This window comes from Amblyomma mixtum, chromosome 1 (assembly GCF_055824585.1).
Source record: "Amblyomma mixtum isolate Tamu chromosome 1, ASM5582458v1, whole genome shotgun sequence".
Taxonomy (NCBI): Eukaryota; Metazoa; Arthropoda; class Arachnida; order Ixodida; family Ixodidae; genus Amblyomma; species Amblyomma mixtum.
In genome coordinates this window covers 183,204,689-183,228,034 of record NC_143012.1, presented here as the reverse complement: position 1 = coordinate 183,228,034, position 23,346 = coordinate 183,204,689, and the positions used below count along the sequence as shown (strand labels likewise).

Genomic DNA, 23,346 nt, shown 5'->3' with positions numbered 1-23,346 from the left:
GAAAAAATGGCGGTGCATCAACGTGGCTTTAACCAAGTTATACGAGCGAAAGCTCTTAAGCATGCTCTCCTGTCTCACATTAAATGTCAACGTCAAGGGTAAAAGTCCATACCATCACGCACTTTAGTTCAATTTGAATTTGTGAGGCACTGAAGATCATTGTCTCATCTACATCTAAATCAGAAGCGGTGCCCCGAGGATTAAATCTCTCACTCTATAAGTTAAATCATCTTACGTATATAATTCCGTGTTCGCTTCCATTTAAAACTACTGTTTCACAGTATGGGGAAATACTATTCTCTCAAATTTAAACCGCTCAAATATAAATCATTCAAAAAAGAGCAATAAGAAGCATTGCAAACATCGCCCGCGACGTTACGACTACACCTCTTAATGCTCTCGACATAACTCCAATACACGAGCTATATTGTGTCAATTTAATAAAACGATGTAAGCAGTACTACCTACCGTAATTTTCTTAAAACTTTGTCTCACCTAACACCAAGAGAGCACACTCATGCCATAAAAAACCTCGATGAATGATTCATTCCCCAAACGCGTACTAATTGAGGACGCCAAATGCTCAGCCATCACTTACCATCATTGCTAAATGCCTTGTGTTAGTCTTTCCAACCTTTGTTTTGCATCTTATTGCTTTGGCCGTTTTGTCTGTTTCTTGTATATTTTTTTTTCTTTTTTCCCTATCAGTTGTGTCTGGCTTATTTTTTTCTTCAAACACAATTGTTTTGTTAGTTTTTGAAAATATATGCAATTAAACAATTCTTGAAATCTGGTACGGGGGTGCAGGCGCTCAATCAACCTCCTCTAGAAGCTTTCTGCCTGCGCCCCTAACATCTGGATAATGTAAATAAAGATTTGATTTGATTTGATCTTCTATAAGGAAGCAACATGGCTATAAGACAATTTTCGCACAATGTGTCAAAGTTGGCTGCCAATTAAAAGAGTTGCAGGCTGATCGCTGCGGATTCTATATGGCGGGCAATATGGATGTATTGTTTGTTTCCTTCTCGATCAAATTTAAATTTATGGAACAGAAAGATATTACTGAAAGCACGACGGTACTTTAAACGGATACATTATAACACAGCAGTACTAAGGACAATTTTTCAGCGCGATAAAGTGGCTGCGTTGCTCAGAAGGTAGCGCAAAATTGTCTAGTTCTTCCATTCTCTCACCTGTTCAAACGTGGAGATGGTTAAGTCATTTTAGTTACCTAGCCGCTTCAGGTTTTTGTCATTTTTATTGCACGTCTTTACTGACGCTCTCAGTCGAATCAGAAGAGCTACTTTTGAATAGAGGAAATGCAGCCGGAAATCTGGGGTTCGCGTCTAGCGTTTTAAATTTAGGCGTCAAGTCAGCAGGAGTCTTCACTCCTCATGCTCCCGGACCGTACGAGTTCCTGTAAATTCTGCTCTGTTCAACGGCTTGACACGTGCTGAGCAGTAAGCATGCGCGGCGTAACCTTTGTTTCCTCGGCAGCCATGCACGCCGGACCGCTTGCTTCTAATTAAGCAACTTATAGATCGAATTTCGGCTCTTTGTATAAATTACAAATTTGCTGCTCCGATATGCTAATCTGCTAGTCCACTTACGCCTACTACTGGCCTCTATTGTACCTTGAGACGCATGTCCACTGCGTCATGGTTAACGTGTGCTTCGCCTTATTTATCCATGCTTTGCGGCCACGAATACCGGGTCATACCATAAAGCGGCCGGAAAGATTTTAATACCGGGTACTAGATGTTAGACCTCGCAATAAACTCTCAACTAGGGATGCATCATATGGCCAAGTATTCGTAGGCGCGCATCGTGGATAAATGACAAAACCCACCGGTGACCCACGATGCATGTATCGGGGATGGTATGGCTGTAGTTTTTAGCCTCGTGCGCGCACTGTAATCTTTATGTACGTATATTAACTAACCAAAACAAAACTGACGGTGTGCAGTACCAGCAAAATCGCTGAGGTGCGTGTGCAGCTAAAGCAGTCCAAGAAGAAATGCAAAGGGTAATAATACCATAACATAAATAAAAAATTTTCTTCTCTGGTTCCCACCAAAGTTTTGGCGGCACTTCAGGCCAAAAAATGAATCTAGTAAAAAACCTTTGTGTCAATGCGATGACTATAACCAACCATTCATTAATCGCAGATTCTTTCAACATGTTTTTCTGCTCAGTGTTTGCGGATGATAAAACTTAAACGCCAAATTTCATAACCACGTCCCTCCAATTAATGATGCAACTATACCCGAAGAAGTGTGTCCTCGGTCCCGTTAAATATTGTTTGGAAAAAATCGTCTGGTATACGTGGCAAACATAGTGCATTCATTGTCAGATGTGCTGCATGATGCTGAAAATATTTGTGCGTGTTGTTTAATGAAACATTATTGCGAGCAGTCATTGCAAGATACTGAAAAAATAGAAAGGTAGCGCCTATTGCCGAAATTAGTAAAGAATTCATTTCTTGGTTCCTGCAGGCCGATTTCATGAATGTCCTCCTGTGGCAAAACACGAACTTATTGTTAGTACACCTCTACTTTTTTCAAAATAGTAGCACAATTCCTTGCAGCCAGCACGGCTTCCGCAAAGGGCTTCCCAATAACGCATTTACTGGAAACTATCGATGATTTCGCCGAAATTTCAGAAAAGCAAGTCAAGTTGATATTATATATCTAGATTTTGGAAAGGCTTTCGTTAGTGCTTCCTACCAGAAGCTACTTCTAAAATTGCAATCCATACTGAAGAACAGGACATTGCTTGCATGGATAGAAGCATACCTATCTCATCTTCAACAGAGTATTTGTTGCAGACGTTGGTTCAAGTGTAGCATCAGTTAGTCCAGCGCACCGCGTGGATCCGCACTTAGGCAACTTTTCTTTCTTTGCTTTCATCAATGACCTTCTTCAGCATATACCAATGAAGATAAAGCTACTTGCGGACGACCTCATCATCTATCAGGAAATCAAAATCTCGAATGTTCACGCCATACTACAGGTAGACTTAACAATAGAATCTTGGTGCTCAACATGGCAGATGATAAATGAGAAAAAGGCAGTAGCCAGGAGGATAACACGCAAAAAGCAGCCTTCAACTTTTTCATGCAGCACTACTGGTTAGCATTTATCCTTCGTAGAAACTTATAAATGCTACATTCAAAAGAAAGCAATGAGCAAGCTATGTCCTTAAGAACGTCCCTGCGATAATCCACACATGAAATTAAGAAAATAGCCTGCAAGCTATCGATTAGGAAAATTGTGTAATACACAGCAGTCTGTTGGGGAACGTATACTCAAGAGAACTTAACAAAACCCAAAACCCAAAGCCTTCGTTTAGAAAGGGCAAAATTAGAAACACTGCAGGACGCCGTGACCGACTAAAATATATAATAAATCATGCACTTAATAACACTACATACAGCGCAGTACATTCAAGACTTTTGTCGATGCTCTTCACGATCGCATCATTCTAAAAAACTAAGATTTTACTTGCAGAACTGATGGTTTCAAAATTCCTTGTTCCCACGAGCGGTTCGAGAATGAAATGCTGTGAGCCCTGATCTGCGCCGTCATGGAATGTCCAACACTCCAGTCTTTCTAAAGATGCTTTGAGATCATTTTCAGTAACAAACTTGGTTCTTCCTTGTAATGGCCAGTTTACGTGCATTTTCCTTGTCAAACGTACATATTGTTACAGGTTCTATTTACAAAATACTATGTACAAGGCAGGTCGAGAAGAGCTTGGTGCGCCGGCGGCAGGATACTGGACTTTCTCTTCTTCTTCCAGCCGCCGCACGTCTTCTTTGTTCCTCAGCGCCCATGCGCAGCACGTGACATTTCCCCGTTCGCAGACGAAGCCCTCTGGGCCACTGAATCAATCGGGATCCCGAGAGTGGAATGGCTTCAGCCGTGCGACATGCACGACCTGGGTTGTCCTTGAGCGGCGTCCTTGCGTTGATTGGGGAGAGATGACATAGTTGAGGTCATTGAGGCGAGCAACAACGATGAACGGGCCTGTGTAGTGGGATAGCAGCTTTTCTGACAAACCACGCTTGCGTAGGGGCGTCCACAACCATACAACGTCACCGGGCAGGTAGGAGACATCCTTGCGCCGGCGGTCATAACGCTGCTTAGAGCGATGCTGTGATGCCAAGGTGCGTATCCGGGCAATCCGACGGGCTTCTTCAGCGCGACATAGAGTGTTGGCAATAGAAGGCTCGGTGTCGAGAGAGAAAGGTAAGATGCTGTCGAGGGAGCTTCGAGGCGGACGGGCATAAAGGAGGAAGAATGGGCTGTACCCAGTTATTTCATGCCTCGACGTGTTATAGGCGTATGTAATGAAGGGAAGCACGTCGTTCCAGTTCTTATGGCGGGAATCGACATACATGGCCAGCATGGTCGTGAGTGTCCGATTGGTACGTTCAACCAGTCCATTAGTCTGGGGGTGGTACGGCGTCGAGTGGCGAAAATGGCATGAACTAAGACGCAGAAGCTCTTCCACAACGTCTGCCGTAAACTGGCGACCGCGGTCACTGATAACAACTCGAGGAGGTCCATGCCGGAGGATGACAGCACGAAGAAGGAAGAGCGAGACCTCAGCAGCGGTGGCGCAAGGTAGGGCGGCGGTCTCACAGTAACGGGTGAGGTGATCAACGCACACTATAATCCAGCGGTTACCGTTGGACGAGCGGGGAAACGGGCCGAGCAGATCGAGTCCAACTTGTTCATATGGCGTGCTTGGAGGTGGCACAGGATGCAGGCGTCCAGGCGAAGAAGTCGTGGGAAGCTTGAACCGCTGACACTGCACGCAGGTGGCCACGTAGCGCTGAACCATATGACGCATTTTTGGCCAGTAAAAACGTTCTTTGATGCGGTTAAGGGTCCTGGCAAACCCCAAGTGCCCAGCCGTGACGTCATCGTGCATTGCCTGCAGAACAGAGGAGTACAGAGTAGCCGGAACGACAAGGAGAAAGCGCGCACCTCCAGGCGAGTAATTCGTTCTATAGAGTAAACCGTCGCGAATGCAGAAAGGGCTTGCGGATGTCGGGTCACGGGCTTCGGCAAAAAGCGGCGCCAAGTGCTGATCCTTGCGTTGTTCCGTCTGGAAAGTGCCAAGATCTGGAAACTCTTGGGAAACGGCAGCGAGATAGTCGTCGAAGTTTTCATCATCGGAAGTAGTAACCGTGAGCGGCAGCCGCGAGAGGCAATCTGCGTCGGCGTGTTGGCGGCCACTTTTGTAAGACACTTTGAAGTTAAACTCTTGGAGGCGTAACGCCCAGCGGGCCAACCGACCGCAGGGGTCGCGTAGATTGACCAGCCAGCACAGAGAATGGTGGTCTGTGACGACTGTAAAAGCACGTCCATAAAGGTACGAACGAAACCGTTGTACGCCGAAAACAACGGCGAGACACTCTTGCTCAGTTACAGTGTAATTGCGTTCCGACTTGCTGAGGGTGCGACTTGCATAAGCGACAACGTGTTGATTGCCCTCATGGCGTTGGATAAGCACAGCACCCACGCCGATGCCGCTGGCGTCAGTGTGGAGTTCAGTCGGTGCTGTCGGGCAGAAATGACGTAATATTGGCCGCGAGGTGAGGAGAAACTTGAGCTGCCGAAACGCGGAGTCGCATTCGGGAGTCCAGTGGAAAGGGGTGTCTTTCTGCAGGAGACTTGTAAGCGGGTAGGCTAAATCAGAAAACTTGGGAACGAAACGCCGAAAATATGAGCAAAGTCCTAGGAAACTCCTGAGCTCTTTCACTGATTTGGGTTCTTTGACACTGCTTACAGCTTCAACCTTCTGCGGGTCGGGTCTGACGCCATCCTTGACAACGAGATGACCAAGCACAGTAATTTGGCGCTCACCGAAGCGACACTTCTTCGAGTTCAGCACGAGGCCCGCTCTCTCTATGCAGTCTAGGACAATGGCTAAGTGGCTGTTATGTTCGGCGAAGGTCCTACCAAAAATGACAACATCGTCCAGATAACACATGCGAACTTGCCACTTCAGGCCACGTAAAAGCGTATCCATAAATCGTTCAAAAGTGGCAGGAGCGTTGCAAAGGCCGAAAGGCATAACATTAAATTCATACAACCCGTCAGGTGTCACGAATGCTGTCTTCTCTTTGTCTTGCGGGTGCATCGGGATCTGCCAGTACCCGGACCGTAGATCCACCGAGGAAAAGTAGGAGGCTGAGTGGAGGCAGTCAATGGCATCATCAACGCGCGGGAGCGGGTAAACATCCTTCTTTGTGACAGTGTTAAGCCGGCGGTAGTCGACACAAAATCGCCAAGTGCCATCTTTCTTTTTGACAAGGATCACTGGAGCAGCCCACGGGCTTGAGGATTCCTGAATGATGCCGCGGTGCAACATGTCACGGACTTGTTCATCAATTATCTGACGTTCGGAAGGCGAGACGCGGTATGGCTTCTGTCGAATCGGCTGTGCAGATCCAGTATTGATCATGTGATGGCTACGGGAAGCTGGAATCGGCGGTGGTTGGTCGCGACCAAAGTCAAACACGTCAGCATGCTTCATAAGAACGGCCACTAGTACCTGGCGGTCGCTAGTGGGTAGGGATTTGTTGACCATGGCTAGGAATTGAGAGTCGCTCAGATCGCGGCGTCTAGTTGGACGAGACACGTTGTCAGTGATCGCGGCAACTGGTACAGAAAAACGTTCTTCAAAGCCAGCAAGTTTTAAACCACATGGCAATACTGCAGGTTCGTTGGAGTGATTGACAGTCCAAAGAGTGGCATGGCCCTTGGTCACATGGACGACGCTGCGGGGTACTAGCACACTTTTCTTTGCACAGTTAAGGGAACAAGGTTCCACCACAGCATCGAAGGCATCAGAAATCGTGCTCGAGGACACAACGGGAACGAATATGGCAGACATTGCTGGAACGACGGTATCTTCAGAGACAGAAAACACTTGGACAACCACTGGCGAGTCTTCTATGAGAGCTGACCGAAGGCCAGGACTTAACGATATGCCACCACTGCGGAAGTCGAGAGTAGCGCCGCACTGGTGCAAAAAGTCAATACCGAGGATGATGTCATGCGTAGAACGAGGGAGCACCGTGAATTCAGTTCGGAACATGTGGCCAGCGATCACTACATTCACAAAACAAATACCAATCGGAACCAATGATTCTCCCCCTACACCCCGGAATATAACAGCACGATCCCAAGCGAACATTATTTTACGACCCAGGCGGTTCTTGAAAGTTGAACTCATCACTGACACCGTGGCACCAGTGTCCACTAAGGCCATGACGCAAATAACGTCCACTAAAACTTCAAGGCGGTTCCTTAACATAACAACGGGCAGAGGAATTGGCACTATCGATGATCCGGCGACCGCACCTCCATCGGCCGCACACGCTAGTTTCCCGGGGACGGTGGGGAACGACGTTGGGGAGAAGGCGAGCGGCGAGAGCGGTGCGGAGGTGGAGTCAGACTTCGGTCATAGGCGGGGGAGTCGTTCCGTGGTGGCGCGTAACTGGATGGGCGCTGAGACGATGTGAAGACACGGTCATGAACAGGCGCATTGAAACTGGGGCGAGGGTATGACCATTGGCGCTGGGAGCGGGAATACTGGCCCCGGCGACGGCAGAATCTAGAGATGTGACCGACCATACCACAGCGGTAACAAAGTGGTGGGTCGGGGGGGCACTCGGGATAACACTCCTCGTAGCCAGTGTCGAAACGACCATCGTACTCCGGCTGCCGCAGGTGGCGTTGCGGACGAGCTGGCGCCCTGGGGCCGGGGCGGGTGATCCGGGGAGCGTCGCTGTAATCAATGCGAGGAGCACTGGCAGGGGCCTGGCCAGACGAACTCCAAGGGGAGGAGCGGTAGGCGGGAGCCGCCTGCAGAGAACAGCTCTCATACGGGACCTCACTGCGGCGCGCAACATCTTGATGCCGGGAGAGTTCGTCACGCACGATTTGACGAATGACGTCAGGGAGAGTCGCCGCATTCACAGGCTCGTGGAAATCCACGCTGGCGACGGTGGTGACGTTAGGCAGGCGACCGAACTTGGGAGTAATTCGACGCAGTTTTAGAGCTTCAAAGGTGCGGCAGTGCTTGATGATATCCGTGGGCGAGTCTAAATTTTCTTTACTAATAAGAAAGCTGTAGACGTCCTCTGCGATGCCCTTGAGGAGATGACCAACGCGATCTTCGTCGGACATACTGGGATTAACGACTTTGCACAGCTTCAAGACCTCTTCTATGTAAGTCGTGCAGGTCTCTCCAGGCACTTGCGCTCTCTGAAGCAAAGACTGCTCAGCGCATTATCGTTTGGCAACGGTATCCCCGAAGCAGCTGCGGAGCTCTTCCATGAAGCGGTCCCAACTCGTTATTGATGCCTCATGGTTTTCGAACCAAGTTAGCGCGGTGCCATCGAGAAAGAAGACGACATTGGCCAGCTGAAGAGTGGCATCCCAGCCGTTGTATTTGCTCACCCGCTTGTAATTGGTGAGCCAATCATCCACGTCTTCGCCAGCCTTCCCGGAAAACGTCCGCGGCTCACGGTAGTGCTGCCAAGCGGGCGTTGCTGCGCCGTTCGGACGTGCGTCGGCTTCCTTGGGCATTTGCACGGGCAACGGTGGCAATCCGGCGATTCTTCGGCTGCAGCGGTTGCGAGAGGGGTCCGTGGTGATCGACCCAGCACCTCCACCACACTGTTACAGGTTCTATTTACAAAATACTATGTACAAGGCAGGTCGAGAAGAGCTTGGTGCGCCGGCGGCAGGATACTGGACTTTCTCTTCTTCTTCCAGCCGCCACACGTCTTCTTTGTTCCTCAGCGCCCATGCGCAGCACGTGACAATATTATATGGCACCAACTCCAGCCGACGGCCTTTGTTCAAAGCCTAGCTATGGTCAAACAGTTTTCGCCTGGCATGAACCGTCATGAAAGGAAAGACTAACGTAGCCTCCATCACGGTGTTTTGCAGTCCTCATCATTAAAGAAAGAACCATTGAAGCATTCGCCACTAGTGCCAGAGTAACAAGAAAGAACACCACACTTATTTGCGCCGGAAGCCGCTGAGGGCGCTTTTTATCGAATGATCAAATTCTTTGGTAGCCTTTTGTATCGCGAACTAATTTTCGAACAGACATGGCTGTCACGTACGCAACTGTTATCACCAACGCGTACATTCGCCATGTAGGCAGGAAACCAATATGGACACAAGACCGAATCACTGCCCTGCGTCTGCTTCCAACGAGCCTCTTAACGGCTCCGGTAGCTATAAAATGCAGCTAAATATTCTCTAATGCTCTCGCCTTTTACTTTGCTGCCGTTTTCCCAATAAGGCTCGAATCTCGGCAACGTAGAAAAAAAAAGTGCTTGCTTTGTCGGGGCTTATATTTGTTTATATACGCGCCGTTAGGAGTCTATGGAAGGGACTTTTGAGTATAAAATGTAATTTGATTGCTTTCGCATTGCCTCTGTATAACCACATGACCACACGGTGAAACCACATATTCTGTAACTTAGGCCATGGTTTTTTGTGCCACGCTAGGTCGGAATACATTAGTCGTAGATTTCGCTATTTTTACAGCAAAGTAGCGGGACTAGACATGCGTAGCGATCACTGTTCAGTAGAAAGTTCAGACAGCTGTACAGCAAGTGCTGATATTGCTAAGCGCCTACAGCAGCACAGCATTCATGTGACGCCCCATCGCACAGGACCACTGCATGACAGCACTCTTACAGAGTCGCGAATCCGCCGCTGGCTTTGCTGAATGTGAATCGCTGCGCGATGTGGGCAAAGAACTCCAGCGAGCTGTACTGCCGCTGGGAGCTTCGGGTGCCATGACAGCATTTCGAACGCCGCAGCACAGCGCTTCAACGAGCTTCCAGCGGCGAAACGGGCCGCGCACTTCAGTAGCCCGAAGTTCCGCCGAACCTGCACAGAGAGCAGAATGCATCAGATAGGGCCGCCAAAGCTCAAGATCCTGTTGCCGCCGACGGTGTGACGTGTTCGTATGACGTCATCTAGAAAGCATGCACTGGCTTCGGATCTGAAACGAGTGGCACTCCGAGCAAGAACAACACAGGTTGAAATCTGGGAGCCAAAACGTGATTACCGAGCGCAACTTTCCCAAAGTTTGTGTTTCCGAGGTGCTCAACGACGATCCTTCACTTCGTTGTTTACTTGGGAACGCATATCGCGTAGTTGGCAGCCGCTGAGTTTTATGCTACCTTTCCGTTGAAGTGCTGGCTCGTCAAAAATGGTTATTGTGAGCTGTACGAGTACCTCGGACAAAAACCATTTAAACATCCGCCACTGTAGCTCAGTTGGTAGAGTACAAGATGCGAAATTTGAAGGCTGTGGGTACGGATCTTACTGGTGGCATGCAGTTTTTCTGGTGCTTTCTAATTGCTTTTCTTTCAGCCTGAAATAATTACAGCATTCATTTCTTCTTTAGCGACAGAAATAAAAAGGTACCGTCGATATCCGCAGTAAGGCGAAAACCGAGTTAGGTGTTTTAGCGCTGCGTCAACTGTTTTTCGTTTACAGTCCACCTGCCACATACGTCACATGACTGTCAGGTCACCGCGACGTCTATCTCAAAAGTTATATCTTGGCAGCGGTTTCATCAATCTACAGTAAGATAGTCACCAGAAATTGATTGAAAAAAAATAGGATTTAATTCGGAATATTACGGTGGGAGGACCAGAATTTTTTAGATGTGGGATAATAGGATTAGTCGTCAGACATTCTGCGGTGGTTTTCTGCGGCCGGACCAGCTCGTGACTCGGCGGTAACAGGCGCCACTCTGACGCGCCGCACTCAGACGGCAACGCTTCGGACCAGCGACGGCGGTGAAAAGTGCGTGGCAATGATTCCAAATATCTGATCCCCCGGGAGTCACTCTCAATGTGACCGCCGAGAGAGTGCGTGGCATATTGATGCCCTTTCCAAAGGCGAGGACAGAAAGGCGAGGACTCTGCCCCAGGGCGTGGGCATGTGTGTCATTGGTGTCCGTTGTTTTGGAACGTTATTTAATGGTGCGCTTTGGAGGAGCGAGAAAGAGGAGATTCAATACCGAAGTAAGATCTTGATATCCCAGCTTCCCTCCAAGGTGCTAGAAGGCATAGCGGAACAAACCGTCGCCCCGCCGAGGCGAGCAAGGGAGTTCATATACAGTAAGCGACGACAGCGAGGGAATAATTATATACATACATATATATACATACATATACATATACACACACACACACACACACACACACACACACACACACACACACACACACACACACACACACACACACACACACACACACACACATATATATATATATACATATATATATATATATATATATATATATATATATATATATATATATATATATATAAAATTACATATGCCTATGTTTTCGAAATTAGCACTGTGTTGCTTTATGTGCAAGCTTGAGGAAGAGCTCTTATATCGAACCCCATCGTGATGACCTGCAGCAGGACAGGAGTGAGAATAAATTTAAAAGCCTTGTAAAATTCGCCTCAAATTCCGTCACGATCATGCATTTTTGAGACAGGTAACTGATCAAAAGAATGCTCTACCTCTTCCTGCGTGAAAGAGCCGCTAATAACAGAACAATCGTCTTCTGATAAAGGGCTCACTAAGGTGCTGAAATGCGCCAAAATTTCTGAATTATGCGCATCAGGAAAAGCACTAAATAAGCCTGTGCAATATTCCACAAATACGGGCATCACCTGATTTGTACTGGTCACTAGTTTGCCATTGGATATCATCCCCGAAATAAACTTTTCGGTTGCATGACGGCGCTCATCAAGCAAAGCCTGTCGTGCGGATGCTCACATTGCAAATCACGCTTGGTATGAGATCGAACACGGGCACACGTGTTGCGTTCTGCATCAAATCTTTGTAACCCACTTTTGAGACTATTGAATTCATACGTATATAAGCCAGGTGCTTCGCATTCGAATTCATGCAGGTTGTAGAAATTTTTCCCGAGTGTCCGCTGAAATTTCTTGTAAAACGACCTCACGGAACCAATTTTTATAGCTCTAGCACGCACGTACTGCTTAAACATTTCCCAAGCGGCGAAGAAAGCCATCTTGTTCGAGAAAGAGGATTCCAATTGGAAGCGGACACGGATTACAGATTCTTTATCAATAATTACTGATGGCTTTAGCTTCCAACGCGCCCATTTCGGCCTAGGTTTTCAACAATCACTGCCTCCGAGGGGAGCAACTACCATACTGTGATCACAGAATGAAACTGGTACAGTGTCATAGACCAAACCTCGGGAGACAGCTGCGAAATATGCATAAATTCGTTCTAGGCGAGCCTGAGAATGGCCCTGAATGCGTGTGAATAATCGGGAACTGGGACATGAAGCTCCGGTATTAATGAGCGCTACATCTTCTGTAAACACTGCCAAACATTCACCGCTCCTATCCCTGGGTGTACCAGGTCCGGCACGATCAACTGGGTCGCACAAGACGCCCATTAGCACAGCGTGCCGGTCACAGCCCTGTAAGGTGGCTATGCTTTCAAAAAGACTGATGCGGTGTGGCACAGAAATAAATGCATAGACATTAAATAGTCACCATGACGTTATATAGGGCAAAAAATCGCAGCTTATCAACCGGCCCTCATTATCGACATTATAGGTCAAGCCCAAAAAGGGAAGTGCCTTACGCAGGCAAGAAACAGCAACCCGCCGATAAAGCCCACAGCATGCGTCACGAGGACATTATATTCGGATAAAAAGGGCTGCAGGACCACCTCAGTATCCTTCGTCTCCTTCGTATTTTCGTCTCCTGAACGGCGATAACATCACGGTGCCTGCGGCCGAAGAGTCGGCGGAGTTGCACCTGCCTCTGGCGGGACCTCAGGTCCGGTACATTCAGTGTTGCCAATACCACCTCTGTGGAAGCTGCCATGACGACTGTAGAAAATTAGGCCTACAGTTCCATGTGCCTATCGGTAGACGGCGAAGCCGCCTTAGAACTACCGCCAGGCCTCCTGGACCGCGAACGTCGGTTCTTCCCCTTGTGCCTCGACGTTCGACGCCAACGGCGATGCGTGCTGCGCACTGGGTCCTCATAGTCACTCGTTTCGGAAGCGCAGGACGCACGGCGCTTCTGAAGCGCCTCGTGTGCGGAACCAGGTTCATCATCCCGTGGAAGAAGGCCCTGATCCGGAAGCTGCTGGCCAGCAATGACAGGAGGAGGCGAAGATTGGTTTATTGGGGTTTAACGTCCCAAAGCGACTCAGTCTACGAGGGACGCCGTAATGCAGGGCTGCCGGCATTTAGACCACCTGGGGGTATTTAACGTGCACTGACATCGCACAGTACTTGGGGCTCTGGAATTTGGTAAATTGGTAAAAAGGTAAATTGATTTTTGAGGAAAGGGAATAGCACAGTATCTGTCTCACATATCTCGGCAGACAGCTGAACCGCGCCGTAAGAGACGGGTGGAAGGTGAGAGTGAAAGAAGAAAGAGAGAAAGAGGTGCCGTAGTGGAGGTCTATGGGATAATTTCGACTACCTGGGGATCTTTAACGTGCACTGGAGGCTCTAGAATGTCGCCCCCATCGAAATTCGTCCGCCTACGCCGGGATCTTTCTGGTCAGCAGCCGAGCGCCGTAACTACTGAGCCATCGCAGCGCGTCGCGGAGGAGGCGAAGAGCCCGCCGTGGGATCCGTAGGGACTTCAAGGACGGCGACTGGTTGCCCACCAGAAGCAGAACTCGGCGCCTCACAGCGAGGCGGCGGTTCATAGCCATCCGCCGGTTCTTTACACTCAGCGGCAGCACTTTGTGGAACAATCGGCACACTGACACTGGAAGGCTCAGCCACAGCGGCGACTGGCAAGTCCGCAGTCGCGTCAAGAACTTCTCTAGCGTCCATGATGTGTTCTTGCAGAGCGTCGTCAGGGGGCCGCAACACGATGCCGCAGCTTGTCGGCAACGTCACGACGCACTCCTCCGCTGCGTGGCCAAACGCCGGCAGTCGTCACACCGCGGCGTACGACAGTGGCGAAGAATTTGTCTAACGCCGTTGTAACGCAGACAGAGAGGTGATCCTCCCGGAATGAGAACAAGGCTCTTTATGCCGCACACAGTCAGCTGATGTGGAACGTCACTAACTCCGACTCCTTCAGCAAAAGACAGGACGACATCACGGCGTAGAGTTCTCATCTGCGCCATGTCTGAAACTCCAGTTTTCCGCCGAGGTAGATGTCACCTTTCCGTACGCCTGGAGTGCCCCACAAATGAAGCAATCTTCCAAGTGCTTGGCAGCCACAAGAGCTTCAGCTTCACCTCTTTCGCTTCCGGGTCAACAACAACACAGCGGCGGCTCTTCGCCAAGAGGTCGCCGCATGAAACAAGCTTTACATTTGACTGCGCCGATTTGCAAGTAACCATCCAGACATGAGACATCTTATATTGTCCAACAGAGCTAATTTATTTTAGGTTCACACGTTTCGCAGCGAGTGTCTGAAATCTTGTGCCCTGCACGGGCGCCCGGCAAGGTCTGCATGCGGGAAAACGGAGTCGGTCACTAGTTGACCGGTTGGGAGTCGGGACAGAACGATACGGTAGTCATTACTGCCGGCAAACGCCTGAGAAGTACCTCGGCTAGAGGCAGATTGAACATTTTGTGCGGAGAACATCGAGGAACGCGTCCGCTTCGCGGAACGTCTTGTTTCTCCTCTAGGCTACCGCAGCAGCCAACCCACGTCGTGTTGTTGTTGTTGCCTTGGTGGCATGGCACATACCCACGACGGGGAATTGGCCATGGTTCAGTGAGGAGAGCTCAAAGAAGGTAAATTGGTGCCAAGCTAATGGATTACTTTTTAAAACGCACCACACTCTCGCGCTGTGCATTGGAGAACGTCGTCTTCATCAAGTTCCATATCCCCGGATTGTATTGCCTGCTAGCAGTCGTCTTGTACTTAGCAGAAATCCGCGCTTTCGCTCCGATTGGAACGTAGTAAATATCCTCTGCAGTTCTTTTCCTCAAAGCGGAGGGGTAGTTTTCCGAGTGCTTGGGGTTTGTTGTTAAAGAGTTGTTTCGATTCGCACGTTGTAACTACGGTGTAGCACACATTGGGTAATGAACAAACTGTTAGGAATTATGTGCATGCAAGCATTGTTCTTCTGTCGGCGAGGGCTGCCTCAGTACATTCTAAACAGAGATTATTTCTCGGTGATGTCCTGTACGCTGCACTGCAAAGCGTCAGACCCGAGTTATGTATTCGTAGATGACGAATTCTCTTTTACGGCGCAAGGGCATCTTTGACCAAAGAGCATCATGGCACAATTCACTAACTCAAGGTGGAGTCAAAGACCTATTTCCTAAACGTTTCACCCTAAAGAAGCCGAGCACCAGGTCAGGGGAAAGCTTGTACCCACTGTATCACCGGTGGGTGCCCGGCGGCAGTGGGGATCGAACCCTGCACCTCCCGCATGCGAGACGGATCCTCAACCGACTAGGCCACCGCTGCGGTAGATATATATTCGTTCCAATCTCTTTAGGTAGGATGGAATAGCAAAACAGCACACTGTGCACCCATAATCTTGGAGAGACCGTTCTGGAGCACAATAAATACTTAAGAGGCGTGTCGTATTGAACTCCCATCGTATTTGTGAGAGGATCTTTGGAAGATTTAAGGATCAAGATGCTTTTTTGCTTCGTGTGGTTTAGGTATGGAAGGAATGTGAGCTAAAAACTGAAAGCTATGCGTACAAATTTGTGTTCTTTTACTGGTAAATCGGTTTCCCTTAGGTGTAGGGTGAGATTGTTCTGTAAGCCTGGTTTGAGGTAGAACTTAAGAGCCGCTGTTTTCCCGGGAGAGAACTGGAATCCATTTCTGTCTATTTTTGAATCCCATTTTCATCGTTCGCAAAGGATTTTCTGTTGCCAGCCGACCTCCTTTTTTGGTGTCCACTGGCCTCGTTTTCATACCCCACAGGTTGTGTTCGTGCAAACGCTGCTTGAGCCTTTAAACGTGCAGATTTACAACATCCTTCCAGCATTAAGCAGTGGGTCCTCTGTCCACATTGTTTTCGGCAACATTTTTCCTCAAAACGCGAAACTTTTACCACCCCGTATTTTAAATGGTCTATTAGAGGATCATTTAAGGTCCCTACCTACAAAAATTGCAATAGCAACCGATGCCTCTCAGTGCAACGAAAAGGCAGGGGTGGGAATTTACTGTCCGAGTTTAGACTGGTCCTTTTCGCTGCGCCTTCCGGATCTCACCCCTATTTTTCAAGCTGAGTTTCTGGCAATAGTTCTTGCTCTGCGCAAGCTTGATCGTTCTATTTCTGCAGTGGCAGTCATTACCGATTCTTTATCTTTGTGTTCGTCCCTCGCATCGCATGTTGACTGTCCCACTTTAAGCACTTTTTTATCGCTTCTTCCTTCGCATTTGAGCCTTGTTCGCTTGATATGGGTACCCGGCCACATCAGCGCGACTGTAAATGAGATCGCGGATCACCTCGCAAAGGCTTCCCTAGGCGGCCCCGTGTTCCCATCATTCCGGCTACAGCGTATATCACAGTATCTAGGTTCCGGCGACGAGCGTTATTAAGCGCGCAAGACATAGCACTTTTAAAATCGGCGGAATATCAGCATCTGAAATATTGCTGGAGCAGGAAGATTTTTCCATCTCGGCAGCTAGAAGTATCTCTGACGAGGTTGCGCTGCCGCATCCCCCCTCTAAATTTCTCTCCGCACAGATCTGGTTTGGCGTTATCTCCCCTCTGTGCATTTTGCCGCGAGCCTGAATCTATCGATCATTTTTGGCTCCATTGTCGTTGTCGTCGTTTCATCTCTTTGAGAAGAAGACTGCTGGAGTTGCCCTTACAGCAACTTGGCCTTACTTTGAGCAGCCCACACTTGCTATCATTTGGTGCCACCACACTTGGGTTCAGCCATAGGTCTGTTTGTGACGCTGTTCAAAATTTCTTGCTGGAATCTCATCGACTACCTTGCTAAAGCTTTCAGTATTTCCTTTTTATGCTTCATTATTTTTCGAATTATTCTCTTTTCTCTCGTTCACTCTCTCTCCAATCGAAACTCCTTTATATATATATATATATATATATATATATGTATATATGATATATGATATATATATATAGTGATATTATTATTTATTATAATTATTATGATTTGTTTTTGTTTTGTTTCTTTTTTTCATCCTCTCCGTGCCCTTCTTGTGGTAGAGACCCCCGGTGTTCCTCTCCCGTGTGCTTTCCTTTTGCCTTTACTACGTACAGGTGAATACCATCCTTTACCACCCAATTCTTGGCCGATCCCCCAGAGTGGGTATGTGCCATTCTGTCGTAGGCTACAACAACAACAGCTACACGAGATGGGTTCGGCTGAACTAGCCATCATCTGCGCTGCCCGCCGTTTTGCTCGCCCATTTTTTGTGTCGCTCGCCGTGAACTCCGTTCCCGTGCTACCTGTGCAGAAACCCCCTTTCATTTGGTGGAGGTTGCGGTTGTCTGGCGCCCTGAACCTTCGCAGCCGTCTTCTAACGCCGCCCAACATGCCTAAGGACTCTGCGCGCAGTCCTGCCCCACCCACTCCGACCGTTCTCTGCGCTGGAGCGCCGCGCTAGCGCGATTCCGCTGTCTTCAGTGGCACCGGCGACCATGACGTCGAGGACTGGTTGGCATCCTACGAATGGGTGAGCACCCGTAACAAGTGGGATGATGCCCTCAAGCTAAATTAAGTCATATTCTACATTTCGGACGTTGCGAATCTATGGTTCCGGAACCACGAAGCCGATATCACCACGTGGTCAGCCTTCAAAACAAAATTTTTCCGACGTATTCGGCAGGCCTGCGGTGCGCAAGCTGCGCGCTGAACAACGCCTGCGAAGCCGGGCGCAGCTGCCTGGTGAAAATTTCACCTGCTACATAGAAGGCGTTGTACACCTTTGTACACGCGTGAATGCCTCTATGTCTGAGAGCGCCAAAATTGAGAACATCATGAAAGACATAGACGACGATACACTTTAGAAGCTTCAGGCACGCAATTACACCACAGTCGTCGACGTTATTAATCATTGCCAAAACTACGACGAACTTCGGAAGCGACGCATCTTCACCCGTTCTCCGCTCTCGCCGCAGGAGTCCCTTGCTTCCCTCACGTCTGATACCGACCCGGAGCAACCGTCACCGCAGATCAAGCAGTTTGTTCGGGAGGAAGTCGCGCGTCAGCTCTTGTTGATGCCCTTCAGTCACGACGCTGCATCTTCTCTGGTGGCGCCATTACAAGAGGTCATCCGCCAAGAAATTGCCGAGGCTTTTCCCATTGCACATCAAGCCCCTTTGGTCGCTCCATTCACCTATACCGAGACTGAGTATCACCAAATACCTCGATACCCTCACGGATGACCTACGCCGAAGTGGCGGCGCGCTTCGTGCCCACGACTATTCCACCTCGTCAGCCCGTCTTGCACCCGGCCCCGTCTTTACGACCAGCACCGGTTTCTCCGCTCTCACCGCAGCGGCTGTACACCCCGTGGCGCACATCGGATAACCGCCCCATCTGCTACTCCTGTGGGTACTCGGGACATGTAGCCCGCCACGGTCGCCGTCGCGTGGTGGCCTCGCCAGCCATCTCAACCACTGTGCATCCATCTCAGATGCTTCATTCGGCTCCTCCGTCCTCGCCTCTGGACGCGTACGCCAATGATCGTCGTCCTTACGAGCCCCGACGTTCTAAATCACCACGTCGCCGCTCACTGTCACCGATGTGCCGTCGCCCTCCCTCCGTTGAAGAGGGAAACTATGTTCCGCAGTTCCGGAGGCAAGAACTGCGCACTGTTCGAAAAGCTCAAGGCGTCCGTTTTGCCCACGCAACGTTCACCAATCCATCGTCGACGGACTGCCGGTACAAGCGCTTATCGACACGGGTGCATCGGTATGAGTGATTCACGAAAAACTCTGCCGCCGTTTGAGCAAAGTCACGACATCAATTACGGGTCTCTCGCTCCGCACCGCAAGCGAACAGCGCATCGCCCCTCTGGCCACATGCACAGTGCGGGTCATCATAGACGATATATTGTATCCGTTCGAATTCTTGGTGTGGTCCTCATGGGCACATGATATAATTCTTGGGTGGGACTTCCTATCACACAACAACGCCGTCATCGATTGCGCCCGCGCCGAAGTTGAATTTTCTGCTTTGTCTGACGATCTTACTACTAAAACCTCTGTCCCCTGGCCACTGAAGTTCACCATCGTTGAAGACGTCGAAGTTGCGACGGAAGCATCTGCCCTCGTTTCCCTGTCGTGCCGTGCCGCGCAAGATGACACCATTTTATTTACGCCGTCTGCTTCCTTTGTACGCCGCAAGAATCTGCCGCTGCCTTTTCCTGTTCTCGATGTCCGCCAGGGTGTCACGAAAATGGTGCTCTACAATCCATCCCCGTGTCCCCTTACCCTGCTCCCTGGTGAGTCCCCTGGCTGCATTCAACCTGTCTGCCTTCTCTCTGAATTTAATGTCCACGAGGTAGCCAGCAGTCTCTCAATAAACGCCATGCATTCCCAGCGCGCTGCTGAACCTCAGCCTCACGAACTTTTCCGCGCTGCCATCGACGAAACTCTTTTGTCCACCTACCGTGCACAGCTCTCAGCCCTTCTCCACACGTTCCGCTCCGCTTTTGATGCCGCCCATCAGCCTTTGGGCCGTACATCCGCCGTGGCTCATCGCATTGAGACCGGCTCCTACCCGCCTTTTTGGCAGCGCCGCTATCACGTGTCTGCGGCTGAGCGTCAAGTGATAATTGAGCACGTTGAGGACATTCTGCACCGTTCCATCATCCGTCCCTCTCACAGCCCTTGGTCTTCTCCGGTGGTGCTGGTCAAAAAGAAAGATGGTTCTATCAGATTTTGTGTCGATTACCGGCGACTCAACAAAATTACCAACAAAGAGAATTATCTGCTCCCCCGCATCGGCGACGCTCTTGATTGTCTCCAAGGCGCAAAATACTTCCCCTCACTTGACTTGCGTTCGGGCTACTACCAGGTCCCGACGGCTGCCGCTGACCGTGAGAAGACAGCATTCCTTACCCCTGACGGCCTTTACGAGTTCACCGTTGTGCCATTCGCCCTGTGCAACGCGCCAGCCATGTTCGAAAGAATGATGGATAACGTCTTACGAAAGCTGAAATGGCACACGTGCGTCTGTTACTTGGACGACATTGTTGTCTTTTCGGCAGATTTCTCTACTCACCTCACGTGCCTGCAGCAGGTTCTGACTTCGTTCACCGACGCCGGACTGCAGTTGAATCTCAAGAACTTCCACTTCGGAGCTCGGCAGTTGACCATCTTGGGGCACATCGTCTCCAAGAAAGGCATTCTCCCTGATCCGGCCAAGCTTCGTGCTGTGGCGCAATTTCCTACATCGGTTTCGCTCAAACAACTTCGAAGCTTCATAGGTCTGTTCCTATTTTCAGCGCTTTGTACGCAATTTTGCGTCCATCATTGCGCCACTGACGAACCTACTTGTCGGGAACTATGACATATCTGGCTGGTCGGCTGAGTGCGACGAAGCGTTCGCTACCATGCGCGATCTTTTCACTTCGCCGCCAATACTCCCACACTTCGACCCCACAGCGCCTACTGAGGTCCATATGGATGCAAGTGGCGTTGGCCTCGGAGCTGTCTTGGCCCAGCGAGAAGATGGTTTTGAAGAATACGTCGTCGCGTATGCGAGTCGCGTCCATACCAAAGCTGAATCCAACTACTCTGTTACAGAGAAGGAATGTTTAGCTATTGTATGGGCGATAACAAAATTCCGACCCTATCTATAAGCCCGCCGGTTTGACGTCGTCACGGACCACCATGCGCTATGCTGGTTATCGTCCATTAGAGATCCATCCGGTCGCCTCGCTCGGTAGGCTCATCGCTTTCAAGAGTTTGACATCCACGTCATCTACAGTTCTGGCCGTAAGCACATGGACGCCTATGCTTAGTCTCGGTCTCCCCTAACCAGCAACGCTGCCTGCTCCTCGGCGACCGATCCCGTACTTTCATCCCTCACCATCGCTGATATGCCTACGGAGCAGCGGAAATACCCTTGGCTTGCGTCCCTCATAGACGCCGCATCTTCATCACAAAACGTTGCGCCTTCTAGAACTTTACGGCGTCAAGCTCCGCACTTTGCCCTCCGGGACGGCCCTCTATACAGCCGCAACTACATGCCTGATGGTCGGCGGTGGCTTCTCGCGCTTCCCCGACACTTACGATCTGAAATTTGCGCCTCTTACCACGCTGACCCTCAGTGTGCGCACACTGGTGCACACAGTACACCAATTTTGGTACCAATTTTGGTACCAATTTTTGTACACGAGTACCAATTTTGTGTACAGGAAATTGAACCATATATTTTGGCCAACTGAAAGTGAAAACAGTTGTGTGTGCAGCATGCATCAATATATTATATGCTGTGCTTTTCGTACTTTCTTTAACTGTGTCATCAGGAAGCATGCCGGAAGGCCGTCTTAACCACGGCACTACAAGTGCCATTTTACCCTATAGTCACTGAATTCTGCTTAGCGACGACGCGTTGATTGGCTGGCGTGAATAAAGGTTGAGAAAGCGTGGAATGTTCAAACAGCTGCTGTTGCGCTCCTCTACGCACCATTCCTCATCAACGCAACCCACGACCTTGAGTGGCTTCGAGGAAACGCCAACTCTTTTTCATCCCGTGTGCCCCTTCGTCTATCATGGGAGTAGTCGGGAGAGACATTCTACATTAGTTTTCTGCGGCCCGACCTGCCACAGCAAGCTGCGGCGGTGTAAGGCACGGGGCGACGACCACGGTTTCCTGGAGCCCTGGAGTCACGCGCAGCTCGCGCAGCCAACCGCGTGACTCGGCAACTTTGCGGTGGCGTGGTGACCGCCGAGAGATTGCGTGGCATAGTGACCGGTGGGCCGCTTCAAGGGCGAGGGGAAACACAGAAAAAGAGGACTTAGTGCTCCATCGCAGGGCGTGGGAATTTGTGTAACTGGTGTGCTTTGTGTTGAAGCGTTACTTAATTGTGTGTTTTGGGGTGAAATGAGAACCGATAAGGGATATTTAATAAACGAAGTAAAATGTTCAAGTCCCAGCTTCCCTCCAAGCTGCGAGCAGGGATAGCCCAACAGGCCGCCGGACCCTCTCACGAGCACGGCGGGTGTGGAGTAGCAGGCCATGGCCATGTTACCACCGGCCGACCTCTCCACCTTTCCCTCATTAAAATTCATTTCTCTCTCTCTCGGCGGGTGAGGGCAAACGATATCACTGCAGTCGTGCGAGCGCCCCTCCTAAGCGAGCACGGCGGGTGAGAGCAAGGGGACTTCTGAGAGAGGTTTAACTGCTGTCCTCACTGCGGCGCTGCATCGGAAATATATGTAAAGCCCGTTTATTGAGGGGCTTTACATGCGACACTTGTGGACGTGCCCAGCAAAAACTCGTTAGAAAACGGCTCCTCGTGGAAGTGAGCCTGCGGTGAAAGTACAAATGTGATGATGAGAAGCGGAAAATGCACAATCTCTACACCGGCAAACTCACCAATTACATCGGCGAAACTGGACTTTGAGAAATTCTACAGGCCCGTGTACTGTGCGATATCAGTGCACGTTAAAGAACCCCATCTAGTCGTAATTTCCGGAGCCCTTTACTATGGTGTCTCTCATAGGCTGAGTCACTTTGCGACGTTAAATCCCATAAACGAAACCAACTAAACCACCTTTTAACTTTCTGTTCCCTTAATTCGATTGCCCCTTACACAACATGCGCCTCATGGCCCAGTTCTCGAATGAAAAAAAAATACTGCTATTGTATGATTATAAAACAGATTAAAACAATTAAATCTCATGCAACTTTTTGTGTGCTTTTTCCCTGTACTCACATGGGTAAGTGTAAATGAAAAAAAAAAATGTTTGTGAGAAGACTCCATTCTAAAACCCTGGCGAGTAGACACTCCGAGAGCGTGGCACGCAGTTTGCGAGTTGGGGCCGCCTGAGCTTAGTATTGGGAATGTGCCGGAACCGCTGGACCGCGGTGCCGCGGCCACCATGTTTTTTTTTTTTTTTTGCCGACGTACCTACGGCCGGCCGGCAAGTTAGTCGCGGCTGCGCAACCTCAGGGGTGCCCTGATAGGGCGTATTTCTTTAAAATTTAGAATAAGAGATTTAAAGAGCCCCGCTTAGATTGCAAGGAAACAAGCAGAACCCAAAGTTTACTTTCTGCAAGATTGAAACGAACAGTGCATTCAAAGCGTATAACGAAGGAAATCACCAATTGCGTCGACTATCTATACC

General features: G+C 49.6%; 2 protein-coding genes across 2 annotated transcripts in view; one reads left to right on the top strand and one right to left on the bottom strand.

Annotated features, from left to right (window-relative positions):
* The window catches only part of LOC149370175 (uncharacterized), a 230,897-nt gene that overhangs the window by 5,450 nt on the left and 202,101 nt on the right, over nt 1-23,346 (top strand). The gene's annotated exons all lie outside the window — the stretch shown is intronic.
* LOC149370178 (uncharacterized) overlaps nt 1-23,346 on the bottom strand; it is a 47,134-nt gene that overhangs the window by 417 nt on the left and 23,371 nt on the right. Inside the window, exon 2 of the mRNA XM_089560396.1 lies at nt 9,741-9,935. Within this exon, the coding sequence (XP_089416522.1) occupies nt 9,741-9,851 (111 nt within the window). The 5' untranslated portion in view covers nt 9,852-9,935. The remainder of the gene's footprint in view (nt 1-9,740; nt 9,936-23,346) is intronic.